Source organism: Volvox carteri (assembly GCF_000143455.1).
Source record: "Volvox carteri f. nagariensis unplaced genomic scaffold VOLCAscaffold_48, whole genome shotgun sequence".
Taxonomy (NCBI): domain Eukaryota; kingdom Viridiplantae; phylum Chlorophyta; class Chlorophyceae; order Chlamydomonadales; family Volvocaceae; genus Volvox; species Volvox carteri.
Window position 1 is genome coordinate 579,078 of NW_003307591.1, and position 18,213 is coordinate 597,290.

The following is an 18,213-nucleotide window of genomic DNA, read 5'->3' on the forward strand; positions in this document are numbered from 1 at the left end:
CGTGTTCCAAGGCATCCTGTAAAGCCTCAAAGAGAAGGAGGATACAACTCCCTTGCTCAGTCCCTTGCTCAGTCATCTGCTGGGCGTGAAGGAAACACACATCCGTGCACAACTGCCACACAGGCGCTCCCACACTGAATCCAGGATAAGAATGTGGATTCGCTGTATAAGTAATAGCGGAATAGATCCCTGTTTTGGGCGGCGGGCTGCGCGATTCGGGAGGAAGGCTTTGGGGGAGATGCCTCCAGGTGTTGTACTGCAGCCTTCCGTGAAAGCCTGACATGACTCACCTCACAGACCGTCGCATGCTCTGCATCGTTGCGGTCGACAGATTCCAGGACTGGCAGTGAGGAAAGTTTGGGGTTCTCCGCAGGCGTAGGCTGGAAGAAGTGCCCACTGAGGGCACCGTCCGGAAAAGAGTGTGCCAGAGGACTAGGGGCAACATCGGCCGCCTCGCCTGTGTGTTATGGGCGGATAAACGGGGTAACTACTGGGCCTACATGCAAGGGTAGCTGTTCATATATTCGTCGCTTGAGGCACGGCCATGCACGCAACGCATTTGCCTTGCAAGCAGGATGCAACACCCAGACGCAAGCACACGATGATTTGGCAGGTTGAGCTCCGTGTTTTCCATATGTACGAAATGCATATGTTCGTAAAACGAATTCGACATAGGAGCAAGCTTATCCGACTGTGTGGCCAGACGTCCCGGTAAAGGCCGAGACTGATATGGGCAGCAAAATATCTTTCGTACCAAGCACGAATCAAAACGTCACTAAGCAGGTGGCCATGGCAACATCCCACCTGATGCCAGTATGCGCTTCTTGTGTGCCACGCAGGCGATGGGGTCCCATTCATAATCTTGCAGAGCCCACGCCTCCTCTGCGCGCGCCTCCTCCTCAACCCGCCTACGTACACGTGCTCCAGACATTATCGCGGTGCGTGTTATAGAATGTTAAAATTGAGACCTGGTCTCCATCATTACTAGAACCCCCGTCCAGGCATTCACTCGATGTATACCGTTATCAAGAGCTTTATGCAAAAACAATAATTTGTGAAGACGTGCAGGGGCATTCACCTAGTTAGGAGGCATGCGTCCCTGAATGTCCATGTCCATATACGAAGCTCGTCCACAGCTTCCGCTATACGAATGGAAAAAAAGTATAGTGCGAATTAAGCAATTACTTATGGATGATGTACATAATGTTGTATGCTCTGGTGGTCGTGCGGTGGTCTCTGTTGCCTCTGGTATGCCTCTTTGTCGCCTAGCGATCACGCCCCATGGTTCATTGTCATACAGAAACCTGAAGCCGGTACGAAGCCAAGAACGCAAGCAAGCTGTTGTAGCTGTGGGAGATCGATACAGTGAGGAAAAGACCTTGCCTTTGTTAGGCTCGCGACATCTGCGTCATCTCGGCGACAAGAAACGGCCATGTCGAATGAGACCAGAAGCCATTTACGGTTTCGTTGAGTGTGATAGCCCTTTATATATAAAAATACTCGGAATTGTGTTTGGACATATTTCAGTTCTGTTTCGACCTGGATCTTAGGTGCTTACAGCCAGCGCTGAATGCAATGTGCCATGCCGGAGAGGGGACCGGAAAACGACCGCTGCCAATGATCATTACATTGCAGAATGGACAAAACTGCCAAGCCATGCGCCTGGCTGCGCGGCAACGCCCACCGCCTTCAGCGGGGACCAAGAGAAGAACACCAATCGCGCTGGGACGTATGGAGGGAGGGTATTATGTAGGGATGGATGGATGGATGGATAGATTAATGGAAGGGTGGATGTATGGAAGGAGGGATACCAAAAATAATTTTAATGATTAAATTAACTTGATGTATGTATGAAGAGAGGGACGTGTGGGCCTATGGCACACATTTGACCGGTAGGGTTATCGAGACATTACAGCCCTTTACCGATGGGTCACCGACAGTCTACCCTATTTATTAGTTACCGGCCGGGATCAAACGTTATGGAACGTAATGGAAAGTACCTAACCATGCCTAGTAATGCCTTGTCTACACCTGCTGGTTTAGTAAAGCGACCAGACCTGCCTGTTGAGCTGCTGCGTGATACTGTGCCGGTTGGCGCACGTTGACAAATGAATAAATTCACAACAAGACTGTCCATGTATACATCTTTAGATTTGATTTAACATATGCAGTAGAGAGGTAAATTTTAAAACTTGGACAAAGGTCACAAACAGTTTTCGAATCCAATGCTCGTCATTTCACCCCGGGGTGAGAAATGAGAGCATCCCTAACTAAGCCATTCATATGCGACTCAGTCTTAGCACATGACATTTGAAAAGCCATACATTTTTGTGGCTGCAACTGGCTGACAAACGCGCTTGATTGGATGGCCTTACGGAATATATAGAAACTACGCTTGAGAACCTCGCCCAGAAATTTATGTATGCCGCTGCAAGCCTGGCGACAAGCTGCTGATCGATGACTGGGAGGCAGTTGCTCCTCTGCATTTGTCGCCAAGTGCCTTTACGGAGATCATTCGGATGGTCCTTGCTTATCACCAGTCGGTCGGTACCGGTCGGTAACTGGTCATTTCGGTACCTTGCCGGTAGGGTAACCGGCATATCCAGCTTACGACCCAATAACTGCGGGGTTCGTGACCGATAAGGTAACCGACCAGGGAGTTTCGGGTCGTACCGAAACTCCCGAAAACAGGAATAGAGTTCCCGAAGCCAGCCGGCTTGCACAATTAGGATCATACGCCGTATACGAAAGGTGTTATGCGGCCCGAAGACCGCCTAAGACGACCTAAGTCCGCGGTCAATGATGCGGAACATGTCGCGGGCCATTGTACCGGAAGACAGAAATAGACCCGTTCCCGAAAACAGAAATACCCCGTTTGCCGATGTCTGTAACCGATCAGTAAGGTTACCGGTCGGTTGGGTAACTGACCAGTAAGGTTACCGGTCGTTTAGGTAACCGACCAGTAAGGATACCGGTCGGTTACCGGGTCGTTGTCTCAAAATGTCGGTTACCTTACCAAAGCGACCGGTTGGATATACCTAACCGGTCGGTTACCGGAGGGAAGTATGTAGGGATGTATGGATGGAAGGGATGTATGTATGTATGTATGTATGTATGTATGTATGTATGTATGTATGTATGTATGTATGTATGTATGTATGTATGTATGTATGTATGTATGTATGTATGTATGTATGTATGTATGTATGTATGTATGTATGTATGTATGTATGTATGTATGTATGTATGTATGTATGTATGTATGTATGGAGGGAGGGCCTCGCTATACACTTGATCTCGGCGCAGTGGCAGCACCTCGGGTCATAACCAACATCCTGGAATCGCAGCTGCAGACACAGGCCCCCAGGCTGGACCATTCCATGCGGTTCATGCAGATTGCCCAGACAGGTATGTCGCCCGTCGGCGCCAAGCCTTAGTGTTGATACAAGGCTCACTTTGCGGTTTTTGTGTGTTTTGTGTGTTCAGGCCCCCACTGCGCAGCTGTACTTTAGTGCCATGAACACCATTCATGACTTGTTGGTGTTCGCCAAGCCTTGTGCCGGGGAAAATGTTTTTCTTGCCGTGTTCCACAAAGGGTGGGAGCACCTGCAAGTGTCGCGTACCCCTTGCTCCTTCTTGGTGTTGGCTTTTAGCATGGAGGACACCTGGCGTTGTTATGAGCGGTTGCCGCTTGTTGCCCTGTGCTGCCTCTTGCTTCTCCGCTCTTGTTAGCTATCTTAGGGTTTTGCCTGTTCCTTCACCCCGATTGTCTCCCTTCCACCGTTTGGGTTCGCGTTGTGGGGTGGACGGGGAACCTGTTTTTCAGGACACGCCGTTACATTGGAAGGGTCGCATCGTGTTTCCCTAACCTAAGCGGTTTCCCTCATCTCCGGTCGGCGCTTCTCCAGCGCCTTGTGCAGGACCGAGCGTGTCGCGCCGTTTCGCTTTCAGTATTTTTACCGCTGAGAGAGGCATTTCTATCCTCTGGTAGTGACACTAGGAGCAACAACTCGTGCGGGCTTGCGTTGTGGAAGGACTTTGGTGGTGCAGCTGTTGTTGTTGTTACATCGGACTACCAAGTTTCTATGACGTAATGCAAAGAAACCGAGCCAATGGGCACATCAACTCAGCAAGCCCAGTTACGACCAAAACCAGAAGCACTGATGCCAACAGGGAATTTTGCCGTTACGGCTTCGATGCCTAATCTTGCTGCTGTTGTTGTTGTTGTTCAGCACGCGCCCTGGCCGCCCATCCCAGTTCACGTCGCCCGTGTCGCCATCGTTGCTTGCGGTTTCTTCTCTGCCCTCCGTACGATGATGTCCTCTATCTGCACCATCTGCACCTTCTCTCTCGATGTGTGCTGCAACGGAAAATCGCCGCCCGGCACCACCACCGCCACTTGCGCTGACACGGAACTGGCAACTGCCATATACGGCACCGGCGACTGGAATAGACGCCATAGACGCCGTCTTGCCGAACATGTACGGCAATACACAGCCAGAGTGGCGCGCCTGGGAGCTTGCCGGCCGACAGAGTCGTTGGCAGTTGGTAACGGTACTGTCCAGTGTGTTGGAATGGATGGCAAGCGAGTGTGTGGTGGCTGTACGACACCTGTTACACGTATCATCGCCCCGGGTGTGACCGTGGCGAAGCAATGCACCGCTGCCACAGCCCACACATCCACAATGGTCCCATATCCGCTACAGTGGGGGCAGGTGCGTGTGTGGGTTAAGAGTAAGCAAGCGGTGAGTGTCAGAGAAGTGTTGAGTACACATTCAAGGAGATATATGATTTGGGACATGGCGGCCAAGATTGTCAAAAGCATATGCGGATTCTTTCAGGTTGTTCGGGGAATGAACATCGATGAATTAGGAGGGAGGTGGAGGACGAAGAGGGAGGGAGCGGGCTCACAAGAGTGCTGTTGGACCCCGGGAGCAGTCGGGGGAGGGCTCTGCTTCCTAAGGACATTGCCCAGCAATGCGGGGCAGGGAAGAGACCATGTTATGGACTGTGAAGGGCCGTTTCGTGAGGAATGTGGATGATAGTCTGGTCATTTGCTGAAGGCCATCTTGGCTGACGGTAATGGGGAAGCTGCGCCATTTACTTAAGAAGTGTGAGAGTGTTAAATGTGTCTGATGTCACTCTTGATTGTGCATGCCAACACCAATGATCCTCTTACAACATAACCTATGGAACCAGCTCGGAGCAATACTTTATCATCCCTGCGGTTCGTAACAATTCCAATCCAAGATAACTCTTCGCACTCGATGTCCAACTAATTCCTACCGACCATGGTGCAAATTGGTACATTGGCTTTACTGCGCAAGCACGACACCCTTTAGTTGCTGTCGCTGCTACACTTGGGTTGCGAACATCTATGCATTCAAAGGTACAAAAAATACTGTCGGTGGTTTGGACCTGGCACCTGGGTTGAGCAGTCCCTCGCTAACCGTACGAGTACGTGCATGAATTGGCCAAGCTGGCGCTTGGGCTTGATGAACTTGCTGAAAGTTGTGACACCAACTGTTACACTCGGAGTGGAGCGACTTGAGCCGACTTGCACACAACAGTGGCGTACAAAGCTGAATGTCAGTACCGAAGAGCGATGAACCCGGTAGTTACGAGATGCGGGTGAACGACCGGCAACACGGGCCGGCAAACAATCGATCGTGCGGTGGCGCGAAGTGCAAAAGCAGTGACGATGGGAAAACAGCTCCAATACGGACCGAGGCAGGATTGAACCATAACTCGATACCATATGAAAGGAACTGGCTCCAGTTGGCGACTGGAGGAAGCATTAGTTCCTAACTTGCCCGATCTGCAGAGCCCGACATCAATCGCTGACTGAGAGACAAGGAAGAGAAGAATACTAAGCTTACAAATAATGGTGTAGGAATGCCTTAAATAGTCTGGCAAAGCCTTGCACGACACAGAGTCGTACCGATCAAAGCCAAACCATACGTACTCGGTAACGAACACAAATCCCTTACACTTGCATTATGCTTAAACGGAACTGGTACACTAAAATTGTAAAGGAATGGATAGGATTCTGGACCGTTCGTAAAACTTCTGCTTCCGTCGGTAATCTCTTAACGTTTTGCAGCAAGAAGCCCACCGTGGGGCAAAACCGGTCAGAGCACCATGTAGTCGTAGCTGATAACGGCAGCCTTATATCTGCTTAACCATGAGAATGGGCAGGCTACAAGCTCTGCGACGAGCAAGCCTGTTGCTTGTGTTTCTTTTGAGGGAGACAACAGCCGGTCAGGATAAAGCCCTTCGATATGGTCTTGTCTCAACTCGGACCAAAGTTCCCGGCCGGACCGTGCTGGACGACTCGCAAGAGAACCGGTCCCCACGGGACTTCATCCGTGGGAATTTTGATACAGCTTTCCTGGCATCAAAGGCTTGTAATCAGATGGGCAGGACCTTGGTCCCAGTGACTTTCTTGCTGAGAGGTCTAGAAGCGGCTAGTGAGGACTTTTTGGAGCATCTTCAGGTTTGATATGATAACCTTGAGCCATGCGTGCATGCTAGCTTGTCGAAGTGTTGGTAAGGGCCAAAGGTTACCTCACACTGCATTTGGTCAGGTGTTGTTGGCCAGGCACGCACTGCGACAAGCGTTATATGTTGTCTTGCCGCGGGGCAGCTTCAGATCTGTAGTCATGCATGTCCTGACCCTGTCGTTGCCGCACGAAGTTCATAGACCACCGGTTTTATCCATACGCAAGGGTGGAGCCCTGCGCTTGGGCCTATGGACAGGCAGCAGATGACAGCCTAACCCGCGCCATAGACGAGCCAGCAGAAAAAACATAGACGATCTAGGCCGCGTGTATTTCCCCCCTTGAGCCCTGGTGCTTGTGTTTTTGCATCCCGCAACCTGCAGGAATACTTGCATGATGGCACTACTGCTGCAGATTGTGGCCTTGATCGGGGAAGCATATGGGTGTTGGACCCCCGGGGCGGCTGCCGAGCGGCGACACTGCAGTTCGCTCAAAAGGGCGACTCCGTTCCCAGGATATATAGCATTTCCCAAGTGCCGTGCAACTGCAAGTTGCAGTACATCTGCATGTCTTATGAGTGGCTGAAGGAACTGAGTACCCAGGTACCTTGAGCGGGGCCGGGCTGATTGGATGGTATGGATGGAATGGATGCGCGTTGAAGGTTGCATATCTGCGGCCATCGGCTTGTTCCCAGCTTGAGCGCGAACGCACCGCACTGGGCCAACGGGTGTGCGCAAAGCAATTTCGGACATTCCCACGATCAGCAAGGCAGATGACCAGCACGCTCTGCTGCGCGCTGGGCATGTTCAAGTGCGCTGTGTCCTTACATGCGAGTATATTACAAAGCAGACTAAGATCTCGCCTCACGGAACACCTTTCCCTTATATACCCTTTCCGTGTGCTAATGCCGCAAACTGCCCAGGATTTTATCCCTTACAACAACTTCTGGGTACCCAACAATTTGTCCTTGCCGGTCCTACCGAGCCCAGCGTCCATGCGCTTGGTGTCTGGAATGCGTCTGGCCATTGCACCGAGCAGCAGCAGCAGCCCTGTCAGTTTCTCCTCCGCCGCGGATTATTTCAGCCGTGCTCCCGGCCTCACCTCGCCTGTGGTGAACCTTGTGGGAACCTGGACAGAGGCCGGGCTCAGCGCCCTAATGCCAGTACACGCGTCAGTAACGCAGACGCTGCCAGACAGCCGTCAGAAGCGCCGACCGCGTATTGCGGCAGCACGGAAAGGTATCGTCCTGGGTTCGTTGGGAGATGGTGGGACACGACGTAACCCGTTGCGATTATGAAATTTTTGCCCAGCCGTGAGGCAGGACAGGCAGGCCGGGATACGCCGTGGTGATGGGTTTCTCCGCATTAACGGATTTGGGGACAGGGATTAAGCACGCTGAACTGCCTACGCAGCGCGAAAGAAGGTACTGAGGGCAACTGCTCGCGTGCCGCGCTAGCCTGCGTGGGAATCGCAACGCAGGGCTCTAGGAGTTGGGAAATGAAGCTTACACCGGATAATGGGGAAGTCGAAAATAGGCTTTCACCCCATGGAAGTCGTCAGCTGTGGCTATCGTACCAGAGTTTCTAGCACTCTAGCACCAGGGCGAAAGAGTCAGCTATTTTCATATTGCCTAGGGGATAAAAAGCTCGCGGGGTGCTAAGTGGTCGAGGGTGAGGTGGAGCGATTCGTCCTCAAAACATGATGACGGGGCCGCATGGAATGCTTCACTTCTCTCGTGTGGCACAGCATGCGCGCCATCGCTTGTGTGTGTGTGCGTTTCATCGTCACGGCATCTGGAGCTGGCTTGGGTCAACATGTCCGTGGGGCCTGGATATCCTTCCAGGGTAGGTTACAATTTGGGGCAGGTGCAAGATTAGCCGTGCCCCTCGCGCCCTGTTCTATTTCTCCGTTTCCATCATATAATGATGGCACCTTCACCGGCCGGGCCCCGCGGGACTACAGCGGAGGCCTCGTATCTGGATAACTACAGCTCAGGAAGTGCAGAGATGTCGTACATAGTGCGGATTGAGGGCTGTGCCAGCGCCACGGCCATACAGCGGCTTGTGGTCGTGACGGCATCCAACGCGACGTACGCTCAGGGTGTGGGCCGCTGCACGGGGAACTTTGCGGAAGCGGTGAGCGTTTGCGTGCGTAGGCCTCGATCTTTTTCAGGGTGCTCATTTTATTTCGACTAGATCCTTGCCTGAGGTGCGGGTTGCAGCCCCTTGCGACACCAGGGTGCAGGGCGTGGCTGAGTGGCTGAGTGGCGTTCATGGGGGATGTGCAGCATGTCCCCTCCACACCACGCAACTCATATCATGAGCAACGGGTTCGAGAACATGCCCCCCTGGTCCTATGCGTGGCGCGCCTTTTCCCTCCTTGCCCTCCCCTTCCCCCTCCTCACCCTCCGGTTCCAAGCTTCACAGAACTGACACGGAATGTCTTTTTTGCTGCAGGCTCCACGAGGAGGCTTTCTTGCCTACGTCAACTTCTACAACGCCACCAGTTCATACGACCTGTAAGTTAGGTGGTGCTAAGGGCGAAGTACACGGGTAGGAGTGCTCCTCCGTATCTCCCCAACGTGTTATCACGTGCCAGGGGCTTCTTGCGGTGTATTCTTTATAACGCGGTTGTTTTTGCGTTTTGCAACCTTAATTTTTTAATTGTGTACGCGCCGCCGCACAGAATTCGTGGCTTTCACTGGTCCTCACCTCCCATGTCCAGAGCCTGCGTTGCCTGTCATGAAACCCGTCCCCACCCTTCACCTGCGCGGTTTAACGACCCTCTCCGTTTTCACGCAACTTCCTTTTTATGGTGTTAAAATGTATGTATGTGTCTGTTGTGCTCACTTTCCTCGCCTGTCCGCATGCGATGTGAGAGCAGCATCACGCAACTCCAGTTCGTATGGGTGGTTCCTGCAAGTGCTGTTCGCAACGCCAGCCGCGGTCCAGCTGCTGCCGCAGCCGGCAACCAAAGCGAAGTGATCCCTGGCGGTGGCATCCTGTACCAAGTAGCTCCTCGCAGCGAGCCCGTGGTCCCGCAGCCTAGGTGCGAAGAGAACCGGCAGCTGGTGCCGCCGAACGGCACACGAGGGTTGGAGCAGTGCGGGCCGAACGGGTACGCCTGTCCGTCGTACATGTGCTGCTCAGTTACGAGCAACGGAACTCACATGTGCAGTACATCCCCAAGTAGCTGCGAGGTAAGCGGGTCGAAGGGGGAATGGGAAGGGAAGAGGGAAAAAGGGGATGGAGGGCAGCGGCGTTTGTGAACTGAAAAAGCGGCCATTGGCGCAACACCAGGTAAGCTCCAGGTGAGAACTGAGAGAACAAGGGGCGCTTAGCGCATGGTGTACAGAGGACTGCGTGCTTGGAGGATCTACCAAAGCAATTGCTCTCCAACCCCGGTGTTAGGGGGTTTCCTGCCATTTCGCCGAAGAATGCGTGCTCGGATGATTTTACCTAGGCGATTGACACCCGACCAGGGGTTGTTGCCGGTTTGGGGTATAGCAATCGTCTTTAGCGGGTTCACAATTGTTTCAGCCCTGATTCCCACTCGCAGCGCGAGTGGGAATGAATCTGCTTTCCTGGCTTGTCCTCAGTCCGCCGGTCTTCGCCAGTGCTTGCCAGAGCCCTTGGCCAACCTCACGCGCCCTCAACTGGCGCTTCCGCAGGACCAGAGCTGTGATAGGCGCTACGGATTATGCGGTGACCCGCCCTGGGAGCAGTATTACGTCACCGCGTACGAGGGCTTCTCCCCGCCTGCCAACGCCCCGCCCGTGGACGGGTCGAAATCCATCCTGAAACCTCAAGACATTGCGCCCGTGCGGAATGGCACGATCTTGTACGCCATTGACCGTACGAACAGCACTCGGCCATACGGGCCTGCGGAGGACGCTTGCAGGTACGGGCAGTGGCCCTTCCATCACCGTAGACGGTGTGTGCGTGGACGCCCTTGTGGCTCACTGTGGGTGTAACTCGTAGAGTTATTAAAGGCACCAGATCCTGACGGACCCGGGAGCCAAGAGCGACCCGCTGCACGGCACCTTCTTCCACACCCTTATCTCCCACCGTGCATCTCCCCATTTGGGGAAATCCATATGCTCATCGGGCCTCCCATGGAGACCCTGGTATTGCGGCCTTACTTTCCACGTTGCCTCACGTGTTTGTTATCTGCAGCGATCTCCAAATCTTGGGCCTCTTGTGGCAACTGATTAGCGCTGCCGATGCGGTGGCCTTTGAGTCATCGGTGATTATCGGCAGCGACTTCCTGCGAGAGCTCAACGGCGGTACGTATGGCTTCAACATGTGGGAGGCTTTACGGCACGCCGTGTATGCCGTGCCTGTGAGGGCAGGGAATTTGGGAGGGGTGGGATGCAGCGGTGGGCGAGCAGCGAGGGTCTTTGTAGTAGGCACAGAGCATTGCGGGAGACGTCTCCATTCGCACGCGGCACGCCGGTACCAGTCTTCCAAGTCTGGTTGACTGTGTCTGGGCTTATTGGAACTGCATTGGGTGGCTTGGCCCTGGTGTAATGTGCATAGCCACCAGGGGACCCTCTTCAGTCCCGCCCGCAAGGCGATGGCCTTGTACTCATCGCATGAGAGGCTTTCCCCTGTATCCCTCTTGTACCTTGCAGGTCCAGCTTGGCTCCAGCGCGGAGACGGCGACTTCTGCATGGTAGCAGCGTGGGGTGTGGATGTGGCCCAGGCACAGGTGCGGACCTGGGATAGGAGCATGAGGCGTGTGCTTTTTGATCCCTTTTGCATTTCTATGCCCCCTACCTCCCGTCGCCGGCTGCCCAGCGACTGTGCCGTTTCCAGGTTGCTCGCCGTCGGGCCTACACAGGCCCCGATTCTGCTCACCTTTCAACAACCCTGCCGCCTTTCTCCACCGTTTCTCCCCTTCTTGTTCCCCGCTTTCCCCTTTCCCCGCCCGGTTCTTGGCACTTGCTCTTATTGCATGCTGCATATTGATTTCCGTCCCCATTTTGTTGTCGGATTTCGCAGCTGGACTCTATGGAGGTGAAGGACTGCGAGGGAAGGGCGTCATCTGCCCGCACCATTTGCCGAGCGGTGTGGCCAGGACCCCGCGGCATGCAGATGGATGACGACGACGGCGACAACGAGCATGGGAACCAGACCTTCTCACCCGGTAAGGGACAGAGCGACAGAGAGAGGGAGGGGGAGAAATTAGTGGGTGTATGCAAGGCAAAGGCCGCCGGAGAGGGGCCAGGGTACTTGATGGGGGCCGTGTGAGGAGCCGCAATTGCAACCGCTGCAGCTGACCCGTAGCATGTAGCTTCTTGCCGGCCTTCGCTTGTTTGATTTCGCACTTGCTCTTCACTAACGAAAGGCCGCTGTGCAACGCCCGCCTGGCGCTGCCGCCGTGGGGCCGCAGGGCACTACCGTTTGGAGCTGACGGAGGTTGGAGACGGTATTCCGCTGTCGGGCGGGCAGTGCAGGAATAGCTCCCGACCGGAACTGGTGCGTCCAGTTGACAAGGGCTGTGTTTTAATGATCTGAGCCGCGATGGGGGAAATGGCGACGGTGGGGCGACAGGGGTCGCTTTTTTGTGACAAGACAGCGATGTATGGGTCAAGGCGGGAGGTTGTGGTAGGGGAACTGACATGGCGAAGGCAACAGGAGCTGGTGCGGGGTACGACTGGCGGAGAGTCTTAGACACCAACTTTGAACTGTTTCCGGCCAGTTCCACCACCCGCATCATGAGGGGGTTCAACGCAGCCAGCGTGGAGAGGAAACCCCCAGGGAACGCCCCAATCCAGTGTTCCTCCCGTTACCACACCTCAAATCCGGACGCTTAAGGGAATAGTGCTTGGATGGCCAAGCGGCACGGCACATCGCTGACGTTTGGGCGACCGCTGTTGACCATAGTTGTTATGCTCGTCTTCGCGGCGTTTTCCTTGCCAGACAGGTTTGGAACCAAGGCGTGTTCAGAAATATTAGCAAGTCGAAAGAAGGGTGGGGCAGTGGATGCTGCCCTAGAATAAATCTTGATATGACATGTTTTTAAGGTGTGGTTAGACTTTCGCTGCCCGTCTTTGGGCCAGACCTCCCACTTTACCGGTATTCATTTCCTCTCCACCACCACCCTCGCCCCCCATCCCCGGCCCATATCCCGGACAGAATGGCGCGAGCAACGCCACGGTCTGGATCGGCTATACTCTGGCTGCCATTGCGCTGCGGCCCCTGATCAGTTGGTCCGCCGTCACCGACTTTCCCTTGTCGTACGAGGTGGTAAGCTCTATCGCCGTGCAGTACTACTCCTTGACGTATGGCAACGGTGCGACACCATTCGCGGTGGAGGTGCCTGTGGTGCTGGGACCCCTCAACGGTATGGACGGGTCTTTGCTGCTGGCAGCGCAGCCTCCGGAAGATGCGGCAACAGCAACAGGGGTGGTGCATCTAGAGGACTACCTGCAGGACGGTGTCGGGTGGCGTTGGTTGCGGCTGGATGTGAAAGGCGGCGAGAAGGTAGTGGAGGTGTACGGCTGTCGCGGCGGGCTGCTGGAATCGCTGGTGCTGCGGACGAGCACGGGACGTTTGTGGAGCACCGACGCAGGGCCGGGCTTCAGCTGTAGCGTGCCGTTTCGCCGCTCCCGGCCCTCCAATGAGTCGTTCCTGCTGGCGCTTGAGGTGGGGCCATATGGGAGCTCAGGGATGGAGATAAAAGCGGGCGTGGAGCGGGGGACAGAAGCTGGCTTACAGCGGCGGACAAAGGGGTTTAGGACGAGGCCGGCGGGATTAGGAGAAGACGTATCTGTCTGGACAAGGACGAGGTTGGGACAGGAGGGTTGAGGGAAGATGGGGGAAGGGAGTACGCATGCACACATACCGGCATGGTGGGACGGGCAGAGGCATGTGATGGCGGACTTTGTGATCCCCCGTCGGTTAGCGTGTTGCGGCCCGGCGCTGCTCGCTCAAGCACACAAGAAAAAACAAACTGGACTAGGCCAACCCATCTCGCCCTCACCTCCTCAACAGCCGACCCTCGGCTACGCACCTGTAACCGAAAACGCTGCTGTTTGCCATGCGGTGGCGGCGTTGCCCTGGTCGTTCCACGCCAGGTTGACGTTGGCAGCTACGTGGAGGAGCTACGTCTGATCTGGGCCACACCTGCACCCGCACCCGCACAGCCCCCATTGCCCCCTCCGTCCCCGTCTCCCCCGATGCTGCAAGCCCCGCTCTCCGTAGACTACCTGTCCAGCCCCAGCCCAGACCCGAACACCGGCATCTATGGAGGCCCAAATCGGACCGGCCCTGGTAAGGAGGACGCGCTGGGGACCGGTAACGGCAACTCGTCGTACCGCAGGCCTATGCCATCGCCAAGCCAGGCAGCAGAGGTAGTCGAAGAGGATACGAAGTTGGGTCGCACGGCTCTTGGTATAGGGATTGGGACCGGTGTCGGTGGCTCGATAGTCTTGATGGCGGCTGTCGTGGCGACGTGGCTGTGCTGCCGCAGCCGTTGCCGTCTTGTGTACGGCCCGACAGCAGCGGTCAGTGACGAGCCAGCGGCACCAAGCAGCCGCACGAGGGCGGCGTCGGCAGCCGCAGCTGCGGCGGCGGATGGCGACTCTTCTGCAGGCACACTGGAGCTGTCGGATGTGGTGGTGGGCTGTGATGATGTACGGACGGCGGCAAAAGGAGCAGGGGCAAGTGAGTTGCTTAGGACGGGGCTGGGTGCGCATGTTCCCTTGAAGGCTATGGGAGGTAGGTATGTCCGCGCTTGTCACGAACCGAACGAAAGGGCCTGAAGCTGCGAGGGGTACATCGTTGCGCGTCTTGCGGGCTGTTGTGGGGATAAGGGAGCAGGGGCGTGCGGTTGAAGTTGGGCTTATATGCTGCAGCTCATCGGCCGGTTTGGTGCGCAGGGCGTATAGCGGGGTAGCAACTGCCCCGGGGTAGCTTGCTAGAGCTCATTGCCATGCCTATGGGTCTTTATCTGTGCTTGCATGGGCCGCACCACTGCCGCATATGCCACGTTTGCCACAGTGCCACACGCAAAGCGACGCCTCAACCCAAGGCATTAACTACCGCTATCTATCCTTGTATAACTTAACTTTTCGTTCCCTCATGATAACCACTGGTCGCAAAGCATTTGCACTTAAGCACGGATTGTTCCTCCTCCACCCCAACGACGACGGTTTCCACAGCGCCCTCACTGGCCTGGGCGGCCCATGCCGCCCGGCGCCGCTCTTGCGTTTTGTACTTCGGCATGCTAGCCTTGGAACGGTGTCACTACCCTGTAAAATGGTTTAACCACGTGTTGCCCCAGTAATCGCGTCCGTCCCTGCGCCCTGTTGATGTCTGTTTCGCAGACGCCAAGAAGATGGTCACCGCGCCGTCCTTGAATGACAGCACCGAATCAGGTGGCGGCAACACCAGCACGTACTCGAGCGACACTATGCCGCCCATGACCCTGCCCATCAGCATGCACATCCCGATGGGGCTGCACATGGCCTTACCGATGCAGATGCAAATGCAGATGACGCCGCCACACCCGCACGCGGGGGCGGCGGCGGATTTGATGAGGGGAGCAGGGTCGCCGGCAGGGCTTACGTACGGCGGCGGTATGAACATAGTGCCGTACGGTGCGCGAGCGGACGGCGGGAGGGCGTCAGGTGGCGGGTATCCAGGTCCTGGCGCGGGAGGTGCATCTCCTGATCAACAGACCCACGCGATGTTGTTCCAAAGGGCCCTCCATGTGAGTGATCGCTGAGTGCGCATCTCAGTAATATTCCGAATGCATATGTACATGTGTACCTCCTGGGATGCATCCTCTACACCACGGCATCTGCGCACCGACTCCATTCGCACCGCGCAATCTTTGGGAGTTCACGGGTGCTTTGCTGGTCGTTTTTGCTTCAGTCTGCGCTCTTTTTGCTTCAGTCCGCACCCAACTCCAGAATGGAACCTTGGGCGGCTGCGCACCGCACATGCGCTATTTCCTGGCTCCGCATGCACACACACACATACATACGCGAACGTACACCCGCCCCACGGACCCCCGCAGGCCCACCCGCTAGGCCTTGCGTTCATCATACTGACTGATGCTGTTCCCCTCCCCCCTTGTCGCAACGGCGGTCACAGGTCCAGAGGCCACTCGCGGGGCAGGAAGGCTCCAGCAGCACGGCACTGAGCCAGGGCTCCGGGGGCTCCTCCCTGGCGCCTGTGTTCGGCACTACTACCACCGGGACACGGACAGGAACAGGAACGGGCTCGCGTACCGGGACCGGGAACAGCAGCAGCGCCGCAGCTGTGGCCGCCGCGGTGGGTTCGGCCGGCAGCGCATCCACCGGGCAGGGGCCCACCGGCACCGGCATGGCCATATCGTCACTCGGGCAAGAGGAGCAGCACAAACAGGAAAAGGCGCCACCGCGGCCGCTGCCGCCACCACCGCCGCAGCGGCCACCGGAAGAGGGGCCTGAAAGGGCACCGAACCCTGTAGCCGTGGCGGACGCGACCGCCGGCACGTCGCCGTCGGGATTGTCGCCGATTGCGACCCATGGGTCAACCCACTACGCGGCGGAAGAACTGCTACTGGGCCGTGATGTCATGGTGGACGTGGATGACCCCGCGACTTACCTCGGGCATGGTAGGACAGTTTCGGGGAAAATTCGGGGAGGTATACATATAGGGCTGTGGAGACGACCAAGAGCCTTGGGGACGTCACTGCCGGCGGCCGCGTAGCTTGGTACCCATGCCAACCAGTTGGTCCTCATTCCACACCCCCTCACCACCAGGCACGTCGGGAGTGGTGCGTCGGGGCCTGCTACGGCAACCCGACGGCAGTTGGCGTCCAGTGGCCGTCAAGCTGCTAAACTCTCCGCCTGGGGAGCAGGCCGCGGACGCGTACAACCGGCACCTAAGAACGCTGGTGCAGGTAGGGCCCCACCAGGGCGCTGGGGCGGAAAGGGGTGGATGGACAAGATGCTTGGATAAGGATAGGATGGGGGAAAGAAGAAGGGCCGGCCGTAAAGCAGCGGTTGTCCCGTTGACGGGCTGCGGGGGGGGGGAGGAGTGTGCGGGTCGACCACATAGAAAAAAACCGCATCGGCTTCTTCTCCCTTCTCCTCCTCGCCCTCGCCACCAAGCCAAGTGGTGTTTCGCTGCGTGGAACAGGCCCTAACCCTCTTTTAAGATGGCGTTTTTCCTTCCTTAAGGCTAACATCTTTTCCTAAACCCTAACCTCTTTTCCTGACCTGACGGTGTTGGATTTTCTTCTCCCAACCCTCTACCTCCCCGGTCTGGGTTGCACCCTGGCCCTGGGCTCCGCAGGAGGTGACCATTCTGGGGTCCCTTCGCCACCCCAATATCGTGCAGCTTCTTGGGGGCTCCCTGCAGCCAGCAGCCTCATTCCTCGTAGAGGAGCTCTGTGGGAGGACACTCAGCCATGCAATCTACGATGGTGCGCGGGGCCGCCCGCGGGGTGCACAGTGCAACATGCGGGCAAACCGCGGGTTCCTTACGCTGGTTGTCGTGTGTCTGGTTTAACCTGGCAGTGTGCGGGATCCTGGATTTCGAAGCCTGCCACACCGCACCACACCTTCACAAGCCGTTATGCCAACTCACTAATCCTTTTGCTTGCCTTGTACGTGCGCTGCGCGCGGCTTGTACTGCGCTGCACGACTCGATATAACATTTCAGGCACGACGCCATACAGCCTGGAGCTGTTGCTGCGGTGGAGCTGCGATATTGCGCGCGGCCTGGCGTTCCTGCACCCCAATATCATGCATCGCGACCTCAAGCCCTCCAATGTGCTTCTGGACGAGGCTTGTACTGCCAAGATCTCGGACTTTGGCCTGGCGCGCTTCAAGGCGCACACCACGCTTCACACCCGGGACGCAGAAGTGGGCACGGTAAGCAGGAAACGCGGCAATCTGTGTGTGGGGATGAAGGTACAAGGCCAGTCGAGCGCACAAAGCAAGGGCCTGGCCTGGGCAGGGCAAGGGTCCTCCCGTGCCCACCGGGTGCGGGAGACAGGTGTGGGCACCGGGCGGGTGGATGAGACCAAAGCTGGATGGGTGCTGGCTAGTCGTTTTGCGCGGAGGAATGTCTACGACGGCGCCGTTCTGATGTCAAACTCGAAACGTCCGAGAGACCGCAAGTTTGGCGACTCTCCTAAGAACAATAGCGTTCCTTGCTCTTGACAAAGTTGAGCGTTTCATTCCTCTAGCTTCCTAATCCAGCGCCGCACCGGGAAGTTGACGTTCGTGCTGACCCGTGCCGTTTTGCCGCCCTCGCGTCAACCTGCCTAAAACCCCCAGACGTGCTACATGGCGCCAGAGGTGAGACGTGGAGAGGTTGGCAGGGGCTGCTGCTGCGGCTGCGCGGGTTGCTGCAGGGACTCCCTTCAACCTTTAATGCTTGGGGTTTAATGCTTTAATGTTTGGGGTTTTTATGGAGAAGCAGCCAGTTACTTTGTTGGTTGGCTCGTGCAGTTTCCCAGGAGAGTTCCGTCGGGTTGACCTCTTTCCTTTCCTGTCACCGACTCTTTCACTACCCCGTTCTGCTCTGCGCAGTGCTTTGTTTCCGCGGACGTCAAGGTGACAGCGGCCTGTGATGTGTACAGCCTGGCGGTGCTGATTAACGAGATGGTTACCAGAAACCGCCCCTGGAGCGGTGTGCGTACGGCGGTGGTTGGCTTCAAGGTGGCGGTGGTGGGCGAGCGCCCGGATCTGCCGCCGGAGGACAGCCCG

At 56.3% G+C, this 18,213-nt stretch overlaps 1 protein-coding gene across 1 annotated transcript; it reads left to right on the top strand.

The window, feature by feature from the left end:
- Positions 1-16,789: 16,789 nt before the first annotated feature.
- VOLCADRAFT_33632 (uncharacterized protein) lies at positions 16,790-18,213 on the top strand (the record flags this gene model as incomplete). The annotated part of the gene is made up of 4 exons (XM_002955019.1): positions 16,790-16,922; positions 17,162-17,373; positions 17,782-17,817; positions 18,061-18,213. Coding segments are annotated over 4 exons (534 nt in total), but the record flags the coding sequence as incomplete, so codon positions are not given.